The following is a 16,923-nucleotide window of genomic DNA, read 5'->3' as shown; positions in this document are numbered from 1 at the left end:
CGTCTCTGAGTGGCTGGCTCCTTTTTAAGAAGTTTCTTAGTTAAAAGTTTTTCCCCCCCCTGTCTTTTACTTTTATTTATTTTTCTTTTTTTATTATGAAAATACTGTACAGAGGAGTTACAATTACATGGGCAAGATAATGAGCACAATTCTTATCAAGCATTGTAGCCTCCTCCTTTGTTTCTCCTTCCCATCCCTTCCCATCTCCACCGACCCCCACCCAATCCTCCCCGGCCCGCCCCCCCCCAACACGAAAGTTGTAAAGTTCGTTTTCGACATAACGACTTGTACATCTTAGTTAAAAGTTTTTATTTAGGAGATATGTCAACAACATAATGCCTCTACATATCAGAGCCACTTTTTCTTTCCTTATCCCCTCAGAGGTTTGTATATAACACTCTGCAGGGCATGCATGGTTTCTGCCCTTGTGGAAATTATGTCCGGTGTTGGAAGTGGATGAAAAAAATGCAGCCATTAGCCTTCATCAAAATAGGTATAATTCAGGACCAAATAATTGCATGAAGAAAAGAGGGAACCATAAAGGAATAACATAAGAAGCTGATATGTAATGAGTCTTGAAGGAGAAGCCAAATAAAGACAGAGAGAGCCTCTTCAAGCGCAATATAGCCTTGGGAAGGAGAAAGGGCTTGGTATACATAGGGAGGAGAAGAACCTCCCTGTGGTTGGTTCATAATGAACTAAGGGAGACTTTCAAGAAATGAAGGTAGAGAAACAGACAGCTGTGGAAAGCTGCACAGTGCTTGTAAAAAGAATTTATAGTTTAGCCAGGCTACTTGTCCATCATCAGGTGAACAAGTAAAACATTGTCTAGGAATGACAACCAATATTTAACCAGGGGAACCACATCTGCCAGGTTAAATGTTTAATCAAATATATAGAGCTTTTGTTCTGTATTGCCTGCCAAAACCATCTTGAGCATATGTGCCAGCATGATGGTTGGAGAACAGTCTAGAATTCCCTCAACATGCATTGACCATGACTCTGTGGCATGTGTCATTTTGTGAAAACCTATGCAAAACTAGAGAATAGCCATCAACAAAGAGTTTTAAAATTACAGAAATAAGGAATCAGAAGGCTTTAACATTCTGAGAAGTGGCACTGGGTCTGGAAGTTTAGGTATGAGTTCAATGGACAAAAAGAGTTTCTAAATGTAATGTGTACCTTGGAAGAGCAAAAGAGAATATTTGTAAGTAGCTCAGCTTGGTTGGAGAGTCAGTGGAAAAGGGATAGAAAGGTTTATATTATACTTTTAGAGTTTTTCTTTAAATGAACAATGGGAAGCTAATAAAGCCCTAGATGGATGCTGACTTGATCCGTCAATAAGCAACAGATCTTAGGCAATTATACCAATTTTATTTAATATTTAATATTTAGTACAAACTTAATATATGCCAGGGACTGTGTGAATGTATTTATGTGCATATCTTCACAGATCTGTGTACCTTTGTCCTTCCCTTACACACAGCCTTATGTAATATAGCAAGAACCATAACAGACTTTAATGTTCAGTTTTAAGAACATTTCCAAGATCACTTTCATAATGTGTGAATCATAATGTTGGGTCAGCTATTTGCATGGCAGTTAGAAACTAATAAGATGAGGTACTAATGATGGAAGTTTGTGAAAGACTAGCAAAGAACTTGTTGTAACTTTGCAATGGGGCAGAAAGCTATAGGGTAGGATGTAAAAATGAGAGATGGTTACTCTACCACAATGGTTCATTTCTGGAAAAAAAGGACTCACTATAATGGTTTGGTATTGCAGAACAATCATCAGTTCTGACACATTCTCAGTAAGGTCTACAGGAGAAATATTAAGAAAATTTAGATGTGGGTATGGATGCTCATTCTTACATTAGAAAATAACACTGAACTTCATAACCAAATGTAGAGTGGATGTTTCAGTGTTTTGTGTTTATTTTATGAGGATTTGGATCTTGAACTGTTCAGTGATCCCTATATCTTAAGAACACTGTTTTGTGTATTCCACAGTTGATTATAAATCAACTGATGATTACAAAGACGTTGACGAGAAGATGGCAAAAATATAACCCAGCAATTATTTCTCATGATAACTTTGGTTCCTTGAATTCCAAACTTCAAGGTAGCAGAAACAGTTCTACCATGCAGGTAAGTATTCTCTTTTCTGCATATGCACTTAAACAAACTAGACAGGCACAGAATTGCTTTGTATCATATATTTCAAATAGTGTTTCCTCTGTCAACAACAGAAATATCAGCCTAACCAGGTCTTTTATGCACAAATAGTTTTAAGTAGCTGTTGAAAGCGTATTTATTTTAGTCAGGCAAAAGTGTATCCAACACTAGTTAACCCCTAGGTACCCAAAGGCGGTCCTAAGTACTCAGTATACATGCTAAGTTTATATGGGATGAAGATGGATGATATTACTACACAGAGAAATAAGGCTGGGTTTGTAATTCCTGTCTGAGAAGACACCAAATAGCTGAATTACATATATATTTCCTAATCTTAGGAAAATATTAACTTTGTACTTTCATCTCTATGTCCCTGGGAATAACTAATATGACATTTGCTAAAGAAGTGAATCTCTAGGAAAGCCATGTTCACCTTAAAAGGCTCAGCTACAAAGTGAGGGACAGAAGAAAGCAACTCCCATCCACCATGGGGAGAACTGATAACATGTCTCAAATGTTTTAAGGTTGGCTACTGCTGAGACAAACTTTTGCCAAGCATTTTTCTTTATAACCCATAACCTCATGTATATTTTAATAAGAAATCTGAGATGAATGTTTCTAATTCATTTACACTTAACTCATTAAAATTTAGTTTTGTAATAACTATCCCAGGCTTCCCGGGCCCTTAAAAATTATTTGGGTCTTTTATCTTTGAAGCAGAAAAATTCACATTTTATCACTAATAAATGAAACTCTGCCCAGAAAATGGGAATTTGATTCGAAATGTACTCAGGAAGTTCAAATTTATTTGAAAGTAAAGGAACCTAACTCTCAAAGTCGTCTGATCCTAAGCAAAAATGCCTCTCAACGTTTTTCTTCTCTTAGGTAAAAAGTACACCAAATGGACAGCTATATCTTTCATTCATTTCTAATGCATGCAGTCTCATCAAGAGTATGCAAAAGAGCTTTCACAGAAACAAAGATGTGCTCTTTCATCACCCAGGATGAAGTGAATTAACTTGATGGGAGATCATCATGAAGAACCACTTGATGAGTTTGTGTGTACATACTTGGCCCTGAGCACAGCCAGACTCAAGGAGCAGTTTCGTGGGTCTCGTGTGTGGGAGGCAAAGGGTCTGCATTCCTTCTGTCATCTCATACTATATCCCTGTCAGGCCGGGGACTTCACGTCCCTTCCTCCTCCGTTCTTTCTCTTCTCTTTGTTCCAAAGATGAAAAGTTGTTTATTCTGGCCAGTACTATTGAATTCATTTCAAACTTCTAGGTATTCCTTTACTGTCTCTCTCCTCCCTTGGACTTCATTTCACTTTCATCCATGTTGATGTGAGGAAATGCTTATGGAAATACTCTGCTAACAAATAGAGTTCTGTCATTCTCTTTGAAAGTTATTCCTTTTAGTGAGGGCTGTAGAGTCTATGGGGTGATGACCTGTGGAGGTTGGGTAGCTACGTTCAGATCATAGTTTTGACACAAATTCTGTGAACATGGGAGAATTATCTAAGTTTTTAAAAAATTATCTAAGTCTTCTCTCACTCAGTTCTTTTCTGTTGTTGCTGCTGCTCTTTAGGTAATAGTGATTGAGGCCAGAGCCTAACTCATTCTAGTCTAGAACTATACCTCTGGAGCCATGCTTCCCAACCTTCAAGTCAGTGTTTGTATTTGTTAGACAGTGCCACTAACTTTGCCTGAGCTGGCCTCAAACTCAAGATCTTCCTTCTGAATAGCTGGGGGATTATAGGCATATACCACACCCATCTTGTATCTCAGTTCTTGTGAAAGGAATAATTGTGGTCCTTATGTCTCTTATTTTAGAACTTCCTTTTGGAAATTTTGTGTGTTACTAAATATAAATCTTTTAAGGTAATGCAACAAGCATCTGTTAGAATAAGATCTCAATGAATGCTTGCTATTTTGTAGAGTGTAGTACAAGCAAAATTAATCATTGTTTTATCTACCATCATCAACTTTTGGTTGTAGCTTTGACTATGGGCATATCAATGTTAATTAGCATGTTTCCAATTTATGGATGATATCTTTGGATACTCTTTGCTATATTTTTCTAATAACCAAGACATAATCAGAGAAAAATAGGAATGTAATTCTGAACTTGTAATAAGGAAGCTCAAAAGTCTTTCACAGTCAGTAACACTGTACAATTTTTTACAAGTATAGAGTTTAGTGTTCTGAAGTTTAGTGATCCTTAAAAGCTGGTCCAAGTTATTAATAATTCATTCATCCCTTTGCTCCATGCGTGTACATGTTAGTATTGCATATATCACTGCATATTTTTATCTAAGGAGTGACATTCCTACAGTGATGTATTTGTAATGTTCTCTCATGAGGGTCATTTGTGATTTTCTGTTTCCTTTAAGACACTGAAAACACATTAATTTGATAAGTCAATATTAATTGAAGAAATACTATGTGCCAATTTTTAGAACAGGCCTTGGAGATACAGGGGTGAATAGCACAAAGACCCCAAGCTCATGGAAAGTATATTTTGTGAGACAGTCATATGTATTATACTAAGTACAGAAATTAAGTTAAAAAGTAATGCATTGTAGCTTTTCTATAAGGAAAATATGGACCTTCTCTGTAACATTTTATTTACAACCTAAAGACTGCATTCTCATAATGCTTTCCATGTCCTTCATGACTTATGAAAAATGCTAAGATGACCATATTTTCCCAAAGAATTTGTCACTTCCAAATCATTCACCATTTAAAGAAGCAGCTAGCTTCTTTCCTTTTGTCTTTGTAAGATCATCGAGCAAGCAAAGCAAGCATTTCTCAGATCTGCTGTTAGCAGCTAGTAAGTTCTAGGGCAATCCATGAAATTTATGTGTATGGCCTTATCCCCTCTTTTAGAACTAAATTGAGAAATATCCTTTGTTAGCTTTCGAGAGTCTTGTCTGTCAGCTGACATGGTTTATGCGTGGGAAAAGAGATCAGAGTTTCTACTGCGATGGATTCTGTAGAAGCCTAGCTTACATTTTTGTATAGCTTTTACATTATATACTAAATATGGAAATTTCATTGAAGGAAACCTAAAATAAGGAAAGGGATATAAAATAATTTACTGTTTGTTTTTTGTTGCTAGCAGCTTTTAATAATTGTATTTTATTTATAGACTTTTAAATATAATTATTTCTGTAATTATTTAGCAATTGGATAATATAAATATAATGACTGTAGCTTGGTACTTAGAGCTTAGACATAGTTCGAAAAATGTTTATTTTAAGTAATCTTAATTTAGTACCAAAAATTGTATTGAATATAAATTCACTAAATTTAACAATTTAGTAATGAAAGATTTTTTCTCATCAATTCTAGAGGCATAGAGAGGTTTTACATATCTATTTCATATACAATAAATTTATTATATATGATGACAAAAACAGCACTGAGTGCAATTAAGTTTTCTTTCAATATTAAATGGTAGACAAAACTGTTGTTTCAATAAAACTCTTTCTTTGGGCTTTCGATGACACAACAGGAATTCTTCTGAGGTGCCAGAGAAATATTTCTTTCAATCACTTCTTAAATATATGCCTTCTACTACAGAAATATAGTTTTGTGGCAATATTCTTTTGGAAAGGCACTCACAGAACAGATCTTGCTGGCTTACAAATGTTTGCTGATAAATCATCTTTATTTAATGATTAGTTGAGACGTAATTCTCATAGAAAATGTGTGTATAAAATATATTCTCTGGTACAATTAAGATGCGTAATGAAACAAATTTATTCAATATTTAAATAGGATAGAAGAATTGCTGGATTTCTGACAAGATAAGTCTGTACACGTCTGGGAAAGAATGGTCTTATAAGACATTTATTTCTCCTGATGCAAAGATATGATGCTTCTATGCTTCCTTTCAACTCAATAATGTTAAGGCATATGACTTAACACCTATGCATTTAAAAAACATAGCACCTACTTTCGCTACTAATAACTGCAATAAGAACATGGAACAGATGGCATCTAAAAACCAGGAGAAAATTTGGGAGTGTTTTTACTAGAACCACAATTATAAGGAATGTTCCAATAAATGGCCTTCTATTTTCTTCTCACAGATGTTCAGAACTAGGAATGCTCAGTTCTTCCTAGTAACCCTTTCCAGCTTTTGATCTCTAACTGCTCCAGTTAAAGTCTCTTCCCTCTTCCTTCAATAATTTTATTATATTTTATGTTTTTTTCCCATAGAACTTGTAGGTCAAAACTGTGTCATTGATTATTTTATTTGATAATCTCTTTCAATCAAAAAATTGTATCTTCCATTCAGCTAATTTTTAATAGTTGTCAATCTCTAAAATACAACAAAATGATAGAAAGAAAGTCAGTGTGTTGAGAGGGAATGAAGATCAAAATGTTCTACCTTTGTCTAGCTGAAATAACTTCTGCTTTCAATTAAACCTGTCTTCAGTCTTTAACAGATAAGGGTAACAAGGACAGCATGTAATCCCAGCAAAATCCTGGTATATACTTGAAGAAAACTATCTGGGACATTAAGTGAACGATAAATCTTTCTTTAACTTCAACTCCTTTTAGAAGAAATGAAGGAAAACTATATAAATAAACAAGTTATTACTTTCAAAGTGTATAAAGTCTTACTTCTTAAAAGAGACCATTTTAAGAGCTCTACCACAAGACTTCTTTTAAAGCAAGGAATCGTCATTAGACAATAAAAATAGTTCTCAGGGAAAATTCGACAGAGAAGTAGCAGTAATTGGAAGTAGCAAACTGGGCCATAAGTTCCCGGCAATGCTCCCATTACTTGGACTGTCACGGACATTCATCCTTATGCTTTCCAGTTCTCAGTTATCTAAATTCCACATTTTAGTTTTTCAGAGTGAATGGATTTGCAAGACCTGGATTCCTTCAGAAGGATATTCGATAGTGTAATGGCGTTTATTACAAAAACACATTTACTGAGACTATTCCAGCCCAAGCAATAAATGGAAATTTTCTCTCACTAACATATGTGTTTATTGGTGGGTAAGAGGCAGATCCAAGAATGATTATGGATGAAAGAACATGAAAAAGTTCAATTATGTGAAGCAGAAATAAAGTCATAAATCTGAGCGATAAAATTTGCTAAACACCAAAGAGGTACATTTTCCTCTTTGTTTTCCTCCATATTTTCATTATAATGACAGGAATATGAACATACTGCAACATGCTTCTAAGGAGACACATTTGAAGGATTTTTCTGTGGACCTCTCATGTTTTGTTCTTGTTGAGTAAGAAAACTTAACTTTAATAATTGACATGGAGAAAATAATGTATATATTCAATATTAAGGTGTAGGAAACTGTAAACCCCAAGTAATTACTTTGGAAAAATCCAAAGTCATTTTTTTTCTTTTTTCTCTCTCTCTTTTTTTTTTTTTTTTTTTTTTTTGTCGGTCTTGAACTCTGGGCTTGGGCGCTATCCAGCTCAAGGCGAGTGCTCTACCATTTGAGCTACAGAGCCATTTCTGGTCTTCTAGCGATTTATTGGAGATAAGAATCTCACAGACTTTCCTGCCCAGGCTGGATTTGAACCGTGATCCTCAGATCTCAGCCTCCTGAGTAGCTAGGATTACAGGCATGAGCCACCGGTGCCCGGCTATTTTTTCTTGATATAACACTGCTGCCATTACATTTCTGGGACCAGGGAAGCATGGAAAGAAGTATTTCTTAGAGTACTAATGTTCAAGACCTAACCTGTATCATTTTTTAAATTTCTAGATTTATAATGAGTTATCTTGGATGGGTAGGGGTTACAAAATTAAGTACAGATACATGGTAAGATCCTTATAATACCCAAATGTTATGTTCAAGATATGAAAGAGGCAGATTTGCCACTGGATATCTTTGGTAGTATGGAGGCTCTCTCCTAGTGAGATGTACAGAATGGGTTGGTAGGTGTCAATGGGCTGTGAGCTGATGATGGTAGTAATGGAAAGGTGGGCGTGGAAGATTTAAAGGTTACTCTGAAACTTCCCTCCATGTTTTTCTAGGCTCTGCTAATTGATGAGAGAAATACGAATCTTTGTTTCATTGGATTTAAATTTTGAGGGCAATTTCAAGGGTTGAAAGATGCTTCATCATTCATTCATCCATTCATGTGCCAAATTTTATGTGTGTTCCTGTACATGGCAATCTTCTGTACTAAATGTTTTGGGTAAAATAGTGAACACTGACTTTTATTTTCCCTCTGTACAAAGTACAGAATTTCTTTCTCTGCAGGTCCAGCAGTTCATCTAGATTTAACAAGGTAGTATATCATTTAGAGTAATATATAATAATATGACATGATAATGACCATAATATCATGTCTGGGAAAAATAATACATTCAAACAGTTTTTCTCCTCAATAGCATAAAAATGTTTTGTTCTAGAATGACAGAAAAAGATAACAAAATAGATGATGGTATAATCTTGTTATTCTGTTAAGAGATGGAAGCAACACTAAAATTATGAGAAATAGAGGTTTCCTTTCAATTTCGTTAGGTGACAACTTCTTCCTTGCCAGAACCTATGATACGAATAAACTGTAGTATATGTCACTGGCGTTTAGTTAGAGTCATTTATCAACTTCATAAATACTTTTCCATATCCACTTATAACTCGTATTCACACTTAACTGATACTTTTCTCTGAAATGATGATTTGGTAAAAACAAACTATGATGTATGTATGTATGTATGATGTATGCAAAGGTTATACAATTTTTAATAGAAGAAACTAGTACACTGACTATACTATAAGATGGATATGATACTCAATTAAATTAAAGCAAAATAACATTTGGTTATAGATTGGTGCCATTGTCTATTCAAGGCTCTGAGACTAATGATAATGTCTGTTCTTCCTTGCCTGGGAAGGGTAATTTGTAAGGTGAGAGATACTACAGATACTCTAGCATCAAATTAAAGATTTCTTTTTGACACAATCAAAAGATAGAAACACATATTGAGAAGGTGACAACTACTTTTTCTTCCTTAATGGAATCTGCTATACCGGAAACAATATTTTGCCAAGGTCAATAATACAAACATATATATATATATATATATATATAATATGTATATAAAAGCTTTGTTTTTTTCTTATTCTACTTTAACAACATGATCAATGAACTCTATTACATAATTGTGAAGCATTTTTAAGAATAATTGCTTGTATCTTTTATTCTTCAATTATTCTTCCTACTGTGGGTGTCTTAAGATTGTTTAGAAGGTAGAAATTATTTAGAAGGTAGATTTACTGGAACCTCTATGTTTCCAAAGGATTTGTTCAGAATGAAGCGTAGCCCCCTTAGATGCTGGTGGAGGCAGGCAAACCTCCAAGTATGCCAGCAATGTCTTGCACAAGAATGCAGGGTAAATTAGTGTGCAGAACAAAATGATCCCTAGGGACTTGCACTTAAGTTTCCTGACCAGAAGATCATACCCTTTTCTCATAGATAAGAAACCTCAAGCCTCAGACCAATGAAACATAGCTTGGAGAATGGTCCCACAGGGCTTACCTCCTGTTAGCATGAGGGCACATTTGCACATACAGTTGTCATTATCAGCATCTTTAGTGCTGAAATCAGCACCGTGTAAGATCAGGCTGCTCTGTTTTCCTGCCGTCCCAGTGTGACCCTTTAAATATAACCTAACGTTAAAAAAGAAAAAAAAAATCAGTCACTTGACAGAATAACAGACCCAGAAGACTGACTTGCTGAATGTTTAACTTTTTCTTCATTTTCTCTCTTCTTTGAACTTAGCCCTTCCAACAAATCAATCTCTCAAAACAAATGTTAAAAGAAGGATCTAAAAAGGGGGAGAGAGAGAAAGACAGAGAGAGAGAGAGAGAGAGAGAGAGAGAGAGGAGAGGAGAAGAGAAGATAGAGATTAGAGATGGTTTTAATGCTTCATGTTTATTTCTCTATGCACATACAAATGTACACAGTTCTGCACTAATGGAGACTCCACAAAAATAACACAGCCTATTTTATATATAATTTAATATAATCCTTATATTAAATTTGCTTTATTGTTTTTATAAAGGTGATGTACAGAGGGATTACAATTACATGAGTGAGGAAATGAGTACATTTACTTATTATTATAGGTACTAATTTCAAAACACAAATGTCTTTGAGTGTTGATGTGACGCTTTCGCCATTTATACTTAGTAATTCTATGGTACATGTCATCAGCAATGCAAGTAATATGGTTCATTGGTAGATTTTCTAGGTGCTAAACACTGTTAAATCATTTTAACCGTTAATCTAATTTTGATGAGGTTCTTTTCTTTTGCATGAGTGATACCAAATTCCCACATTTGAAGGACTAGTATAAGAAAAAGAACCCTAAGTGTATGTTTACACAACATAGATAACTTCATCCTGAATTTACTGTGTTGGTAGCCAAGAAGGCAATCTATGGCTTTGGGAGAAATTAGCTTTAGACACATGCATATGTGTGCGCACACATGCACACACACACACACACATCTCACTATTATTTTGTAATGTTTGGTCTTATTTTTGGCAACAGTAGAGTTTTATGTTTGTATAAGTTATTTCTCAAATTTCTCCAGAGATTTTTTGAGCCAATGGAAAATATACAATTCAACTCCAATCAGGATTCATTGGTTTTGCTTGATTAACTTCTACTTAACAGCAGTACAAAGAAAGTCTAATGTTGACCTTTTAATACTGTATTATTGAATGCAAGCATCTATTTTAACATTCTGTGGGACATACTAAAAGTCGCTGGTAATTTTTTGTAAGTGCCAATTTATAGGTGAGGCTGTGGCCAGAGCCTTGTAAAAGTGTATTTCACTAGAAGAAAGGTAGATAGAAAATCACCAACCAGAGTTCTGGGGAATATTTCCTGGATGAATTTACCACCTCCAAATATAAAGTTTTAGTCTGATTATTACTTCTCAGACACATATAGACAGTTATGGAATTAGTTACATGCTTTGTTAGATTTCCATGTATAGTCAAATTGGGAACATACGTCTGGGCCAGGGTTGAGGGGTAGTCGCATAGATTCCTCAGAGAAAACTTCACAAAAGCCAACATATAGAAACAAGAGGTTTTCTTTGTAGTGGTTGTTTTTAATGTACTATGTGATGTCTTTTTCTTTTATATTCCCCCCTCCCCCCTTCTCCACCCCCCTCTACCCATGGTTTATCCCTTGTTGTCACTGTATTTGATTTTTTTTTTTTTTTGTCAGTTGTCGGGCTTGAACTCTGGGCCTGGGCGCTGTCCCTCAGCTCTTCAGCTCAAGGCGAGCGCTGTACCACTTGAGCCACAGCGCCACTTCCTTGATTTTCTTACCCTGTGTACTGTATATATGTTTATCTGAATTAAGGAAGGAAAGGGAAGCAACAAAATGGCGAGACAAAGGACAAAGAGAGAACCAATGCAACAGTGATACTCACAAGACACTATGTTGGGGGCAGGCATTGGAGGAGAAGGAAAGAGGGAGAAAAATGAGGAAGAGCGTATCAATGTTTGACAAGAAATGTACTCCCTACCTTCTATATGTAACTGTAGCCCATCTGTGTATCATCTTGACAATAAAATTAGATTAAAAAATTTTAAAGAAGACTAATTTGAGGGGGTAAATATAATCAACATACATTATATGCATGGAAAATTTCAGTAAGACACATTTGTGCAATTAATATGTGCCTATAGAAATGAAATTAAAATCTCCTAACTTTTCTCTCCAAAAAAATCAAACTACATATAACTGAAGAGATAATTGTTTGGTAAATATATAGTCCTCATAGGCATGAGATGAACAGTCCCTAAGTTAGATAGCTGACTGCTACTCTGAACTTGACTTCACTAGTCTGCAGAAGCTCTTGGATGAGCAATGGCAGCTCTACATCAGACTTTCAGCTTTACCATGTTACATGATGGCCTTCCTTTCTTAAGGAAAGTCAACACTATTTACTTTGAGCTCACTGGTCAAGACAGACTTGCCAAAGCACAGGGATTTTCTGCAGTGCCTTTGCTAGGCAATTCACCAAAGGTACTTAAATGGATACAGAGCAGCTTCCATATGCTCCATTTATATGTATATTATTATATTTACAGTTTATATTAGTTATGTCCTTTTATGTAAAGGATAATCTAAGCTTTGTCATTTGCAATTGTTTCTTTGTGTAGCCCAGGAAATAAAAACGTAAATTATAAAATTGAAAAAGAAAAAAATCCTGAAAGTGGGATTGCTAGATTACACAGAATTTCTATTTTAGCTATGTATGTATGTATGTATGTATGTATGTATGTATGCATGCATGCATTTTGAGCCCCTTTGGGCTTGAACTCAGGTTCTGGACATTGTCTCTGAAATTCTGTGCTTAAGGCTTGCACTCTACCATTTAAGCTACAGCTCTACTTCTGGCCTCTTGTTGGTTAATTGAAAATGAGGATCTCATGGATTTGCTACCAGAGCTGGCTTCAAACTGTGATCTTCAGATTTCAGCGTCCTGATTAGATTGGATTACACTGCCACCTGATTGTTTTTAGTTTTTAAAAACAATTTAAAAACTTCCATATTATTTTTTGCACATTTTTTATGGTAAATATGCTGTACAGAGGGTTTACAGTTACATGAGCAAGGTAATGAGTACCTTTCCTATTGAGCATTTTTGCCTCCTACTTTGTTTTCCCCCTAATACCTTCCATATGATTTTAAGAAATGACTATATTCATGTATATTGTCACCACCAGTGAATAAGGGTTCTCTGAAATCAGTATGTGAGAAAATATACCTGAACTTAATCACAATAACCAGCATTAATCAAAATAACCAGGTACAGAAGAAAACAAGGTATCCATCAATGGTTGAATGGGTAAAGAAAAATGGCATATAGGCACAATGGAATACTCTATGGTCTTTAAGAAGAAAACTTTAACCTTTGCAACGTGGTGTAGAACTGTAAGACATGATATTAATTAAAATATGTCAGACACAGAACAACAAGTAACATATGATCTCACTTTTGTGCGATGTCTAAAATGGTTACTCTTATAGAAAGAGCAGTTGGAGTTTCTAGAGATGAGAGGGAGGGAGGAGGATGAGGAAGGAAAAATCTTTAAGCAAAGGATGCAAACTTTTATTTAGATTGCAGAAATTAGTTTTAGAGATCTCTAGAGAGCACTGTGATCTTTCACTACATTGTGACCATGGTTAAAAGTAAATACAATACCTATTTCAAAATAGTTTTAAAGTAGATTTAAAAAAATTACAAAATAAGACAAGTTGAGGGAATCGATATATTAATTAGCTTGAGCCTTTCTACAGTGTATATGTCAATAACATCATATTATACACATAAACAGGCAAAGTTACTATTTGCCAGTTAGAAAGGGAAATAATATTAAAAAGAAAACAGAAAATGAAAATCAACCTAAATCACTGAACATAACTATTGATATTTATATATATTTACAACTTTCAAACTAAATAAAGCTTTCCCCCATAGCGCTCTCTCTCTCTCTCTCTCTTTTCAGAAGTAATCAATCATGCCAGTTTTGTAGCCTTCACCATCATTTCTCCCCATGTGTAAATGAAGATTGAAATAGAATTTTATAAGGTGAGTTTTTTATGTAACTTTATGACCATCATCATTTGGAGGGTGGTACGTAAATACATTCTCAATTGTCACATGATTTTGAGTGCTTTCAAGTCTCTAAATATACATGCAGGTGTATATGTTACATTTCATTTAAAATCTATAACATTTTCTCTTCTCCTGTGCCTGAAGAAGCTTTGTCAATATTGAATAGAGCTATTTTCCTAGATCCATTTAAATTGAATAACAATTGGAAGTTCAGTCTTTTAGTTCTTATGGCCTTTCAACAGATAGCAGCAGAAGTCCTACCATTAGTTTTCCATCCTTCCTTTCTCCCTAAAACCTGTGCTCCATACACCTAATCATTATTCTTCACCCTGGTTAAAAATCACAGTTCTCCAGATACTCGAGAAGTGTAAAGTCTAAATTACCTACCTTGGTTCACAAAGCCTTTGAAGTCTGGCCCTTGCCTGTTATGTACCTACTTTCTCCCATATCACCAGTACCTCCCATCTCTGCTTACCCCCCCCCCCCCACTGCTTTACCCTTGTCTAAGCACTAATTCTCAATGTAATACACATTAACTTCTCTGTGACTTTGCTTGATTGAGCTGCCCCCTCCATCTAGAAGGTCTTTCTAGTTTTAAATAGAGTTGAACAGCTAAATTTCAATTCATTCTTTTTCTTTTTGTCATTTGTGGGGCTTGAACTCTGGGCTTGGACACTGTCCCTTAGCTCTTCAGCTCAAGGATAGTGCTCTACCAATTCAACCACAGTGCCACTTCCAGTATTCTGGTGTTTTATTGGAGATAAGACTCTCATGGACTTTCCTGCCTATGCTGGCTTTGAACTGTGATCCTCAGGTCTCAGCCTCCTTAGTAGCTAGCATTACAGGCATGAGTCACTGGCACCTGGCTTGATTCATTTTTAAGAATTATTTCAAGAATCAAAGAGCAGCAAATACATACCTTTATAACAATACTTACCTTAGTAATGGTTTCAACTAAAAAATATCTGGCTTGTATTTTAGATGAAATAAGTTTGCATCTCATTTAGCTAGGCATTCAGGTACCCATTCCCTTTACCCTCAACTCAAATAACTGTGTGCATATGTGTGTGTATTTGCAGGTTACATATCCCTGTAAGTATGTGTGAATGCATGTATATAAACCCTCTCAGACCTTTTTTTTTCTGGTTGTGGGGCCTGAACTCTGGGCCGGGGCACTGTACCTTAGCTCTTCAGCTCAAGGTTAGCACACTACCACTTGAGCCACAGCGCCACTTCAGGATTTTTCTGCTTATGTGCTGCTGAGGAATCAAATCCAGGGCCTCATGCATGCAAGGCAAGCTCTCTACCACTGAGCCACCTTCCCAGCCCCTCTCACACCTTTCTTAAACTTCTCAGTTTTTGTTCTTATTCAATAGAAATTCCAGAATATGAAAGCATGTTAGATTTAATATGTAGACAGCACAAAAGGGAGAAAGGCTATTTCTCAATTTCTAGTAGTTCTTTATACTTTACTGAATGATTTATTTGTGTTGTATACCTGTTTGAAAAAAACAAAAACACAATGAAAATCAAACTATTTTTAAGGCCAATACCTCACTTAAAATGATTTTGGAAAATAAAGGACAAAGTCTAAGAAAATATAGAACTGCTTCCGTAAGGTCTTTCCCAAGTTGAGTCACTAAAATGAGAAGCAGAATTGGAGGAGTCTTAAGATGGCACATACTAGTTGGAACAATTTAAAACTGGGAGACACTAATATCTTGAGGAATAATGGTCTTCTGCAGCACACAATAAAGCATAGTTTGTAATTTCTTTAAGAGGAACTCATCTTCTTGTCTATTTCCTTAGCATGCATAAATCAGGTAGCTTTTGTTCTTCTATTGGACAGTCATCTGCTGGCTGTTAGAGATAAGGTGTGATTTCATAAAATTAACTTCATGTCAACATCGTTTTAGAAATTTCTGAATAAAGACAACATCTGTGGAATATTACCAGGATGTTGGGAAAACACTGTACAGCCAAGAAAAGGCCATCTACACAGAAACTTCCTTTTTTTAGTCCATATTTCATTAGGCATAATTACTGAGCCAAAACTAACAGCCATAGCTGGCTAGGTAAACTAAGAGCTGGTAATCCAGCAAGACTAAGTATTTATATAATTAGAAAAGGAAACCTCTTTGAACTGAGCCTGAGACAGAATCCACAAGGTTCTTTTTTTTTCCTTTTTTTTTTGTTGGTTGTGGGGCTTGAACTCAGGGCCTAAACCTCTTTGTGCTCCAGGCTAGCACTCTACTACTTGAAGCACACCACCACTTCCAGTTTTTGAATGGTTAGTTCGACATAAGAGTCTCAGGGAGATGGGGACTTTTCTGCCCTAGCTTGCTGTGATCCTCAGATCTCAGCCTCCTGAGTAGTTAGTATTACATGCATGAGCCACTGGTGCCTGGCTGACAAGGTTCTTTTTAACAGTGGCTCTGGATAATTTAAGTCCTGATATATAATTAAAAACTCATGCCTTTCTCAGTCCAAGTTGACCTTCGCTTTGCGAGAGAAAAGTCAATATACAGAAGGCCAAAACTGGTTTTGCATCTGACGATGGTGAAAGGCAACTTGATGTGTGAATTCTTTAAGAGAACACTTCTTCCAAATCTACACTGTATAAATCCTGCAGGTCTACTTCACTATTCAGTGTAGATATGTTAGGATATAAAAATAAAACATTTCTCTAGAGCAAAAATATTTCACTTAGGAAGAGAAATAAAAAAGCTGGAGGTGGAGGCAATAACAAAAGCAAACAAATAATAAACAAGTATACTGCAGAGGATGCAATTACATATAACAAAAAGGGCATCCAGAGTTGAATCACTGTATTTACTCTCTTCAATGTATTTTTTTCCTAATTAAGAAAAATATAGTTAGGAGCTAGATGCCAGCAGCTCATGCCTGCAATTCTAGTTTCTCAAGAGGCCAAGTTCTGGGGAATCTCAGCTCAAAGTCAACCAGGGCAGAAAAGTCTTGGCGATTTTATTTCTCATTACTCAACAAAATGCTGGACTGGAAGCATAGTTCAAGTGGAAAAATACTAGTCCTGAGCAACAAAGCCAAATGAAAGTGCTAGATCTCAAGTTTAAGGACACACAT

General features: G+C 35.6%; 1 protein-coding gene across 2 annotated transcripts in view; it reads right to left on the bottom strand.

Annotated features, from left to right (window-relative positions):
• Nucleotides 1-16,923, bottom strand: part of Angpt1 (angiopoietin 1) — a 220,526-nt gene that overhangs the window by 3,250 nt on the left and 200,353 nt on the right. For both annotated transcript variants that reach the window (XM_042673087.1, XM_042673088.1), the window contains exon 8: nt 9,713-9,843. In XM_042673087.1, coding sequence (XP_042529021.1) covers nt 9,713-9,843 — 131 coding nt within the window. The remainder of the gene's footprint in view (nt 1-9,712; nt 9,844-16,923) is intronic.

The sequence above is a fragment of the Dipodomys spectabilis genome, unplaced genomic scaffold (genome assembly GCF_019054845.1).
Source record: "Dipodomys spectabilis isolate Male_0828 unplaced genomic scaffold, ASM1905484v1 ptg000783l, whole genome shotgun sequence".
In the NCBI taxonomy this organism is placed as follows: domain Eukaryota; kingdom Metazoa; phylum Chordata; class Mammalia; order Rodentia; family Heteromyidae; genus Dipodomys; species Dipodomys spectabilis.
Note: the sequence above shows the minus strand (reverse complement) of the source record. Positions and strands in the feature narration are given on the sequence as shown.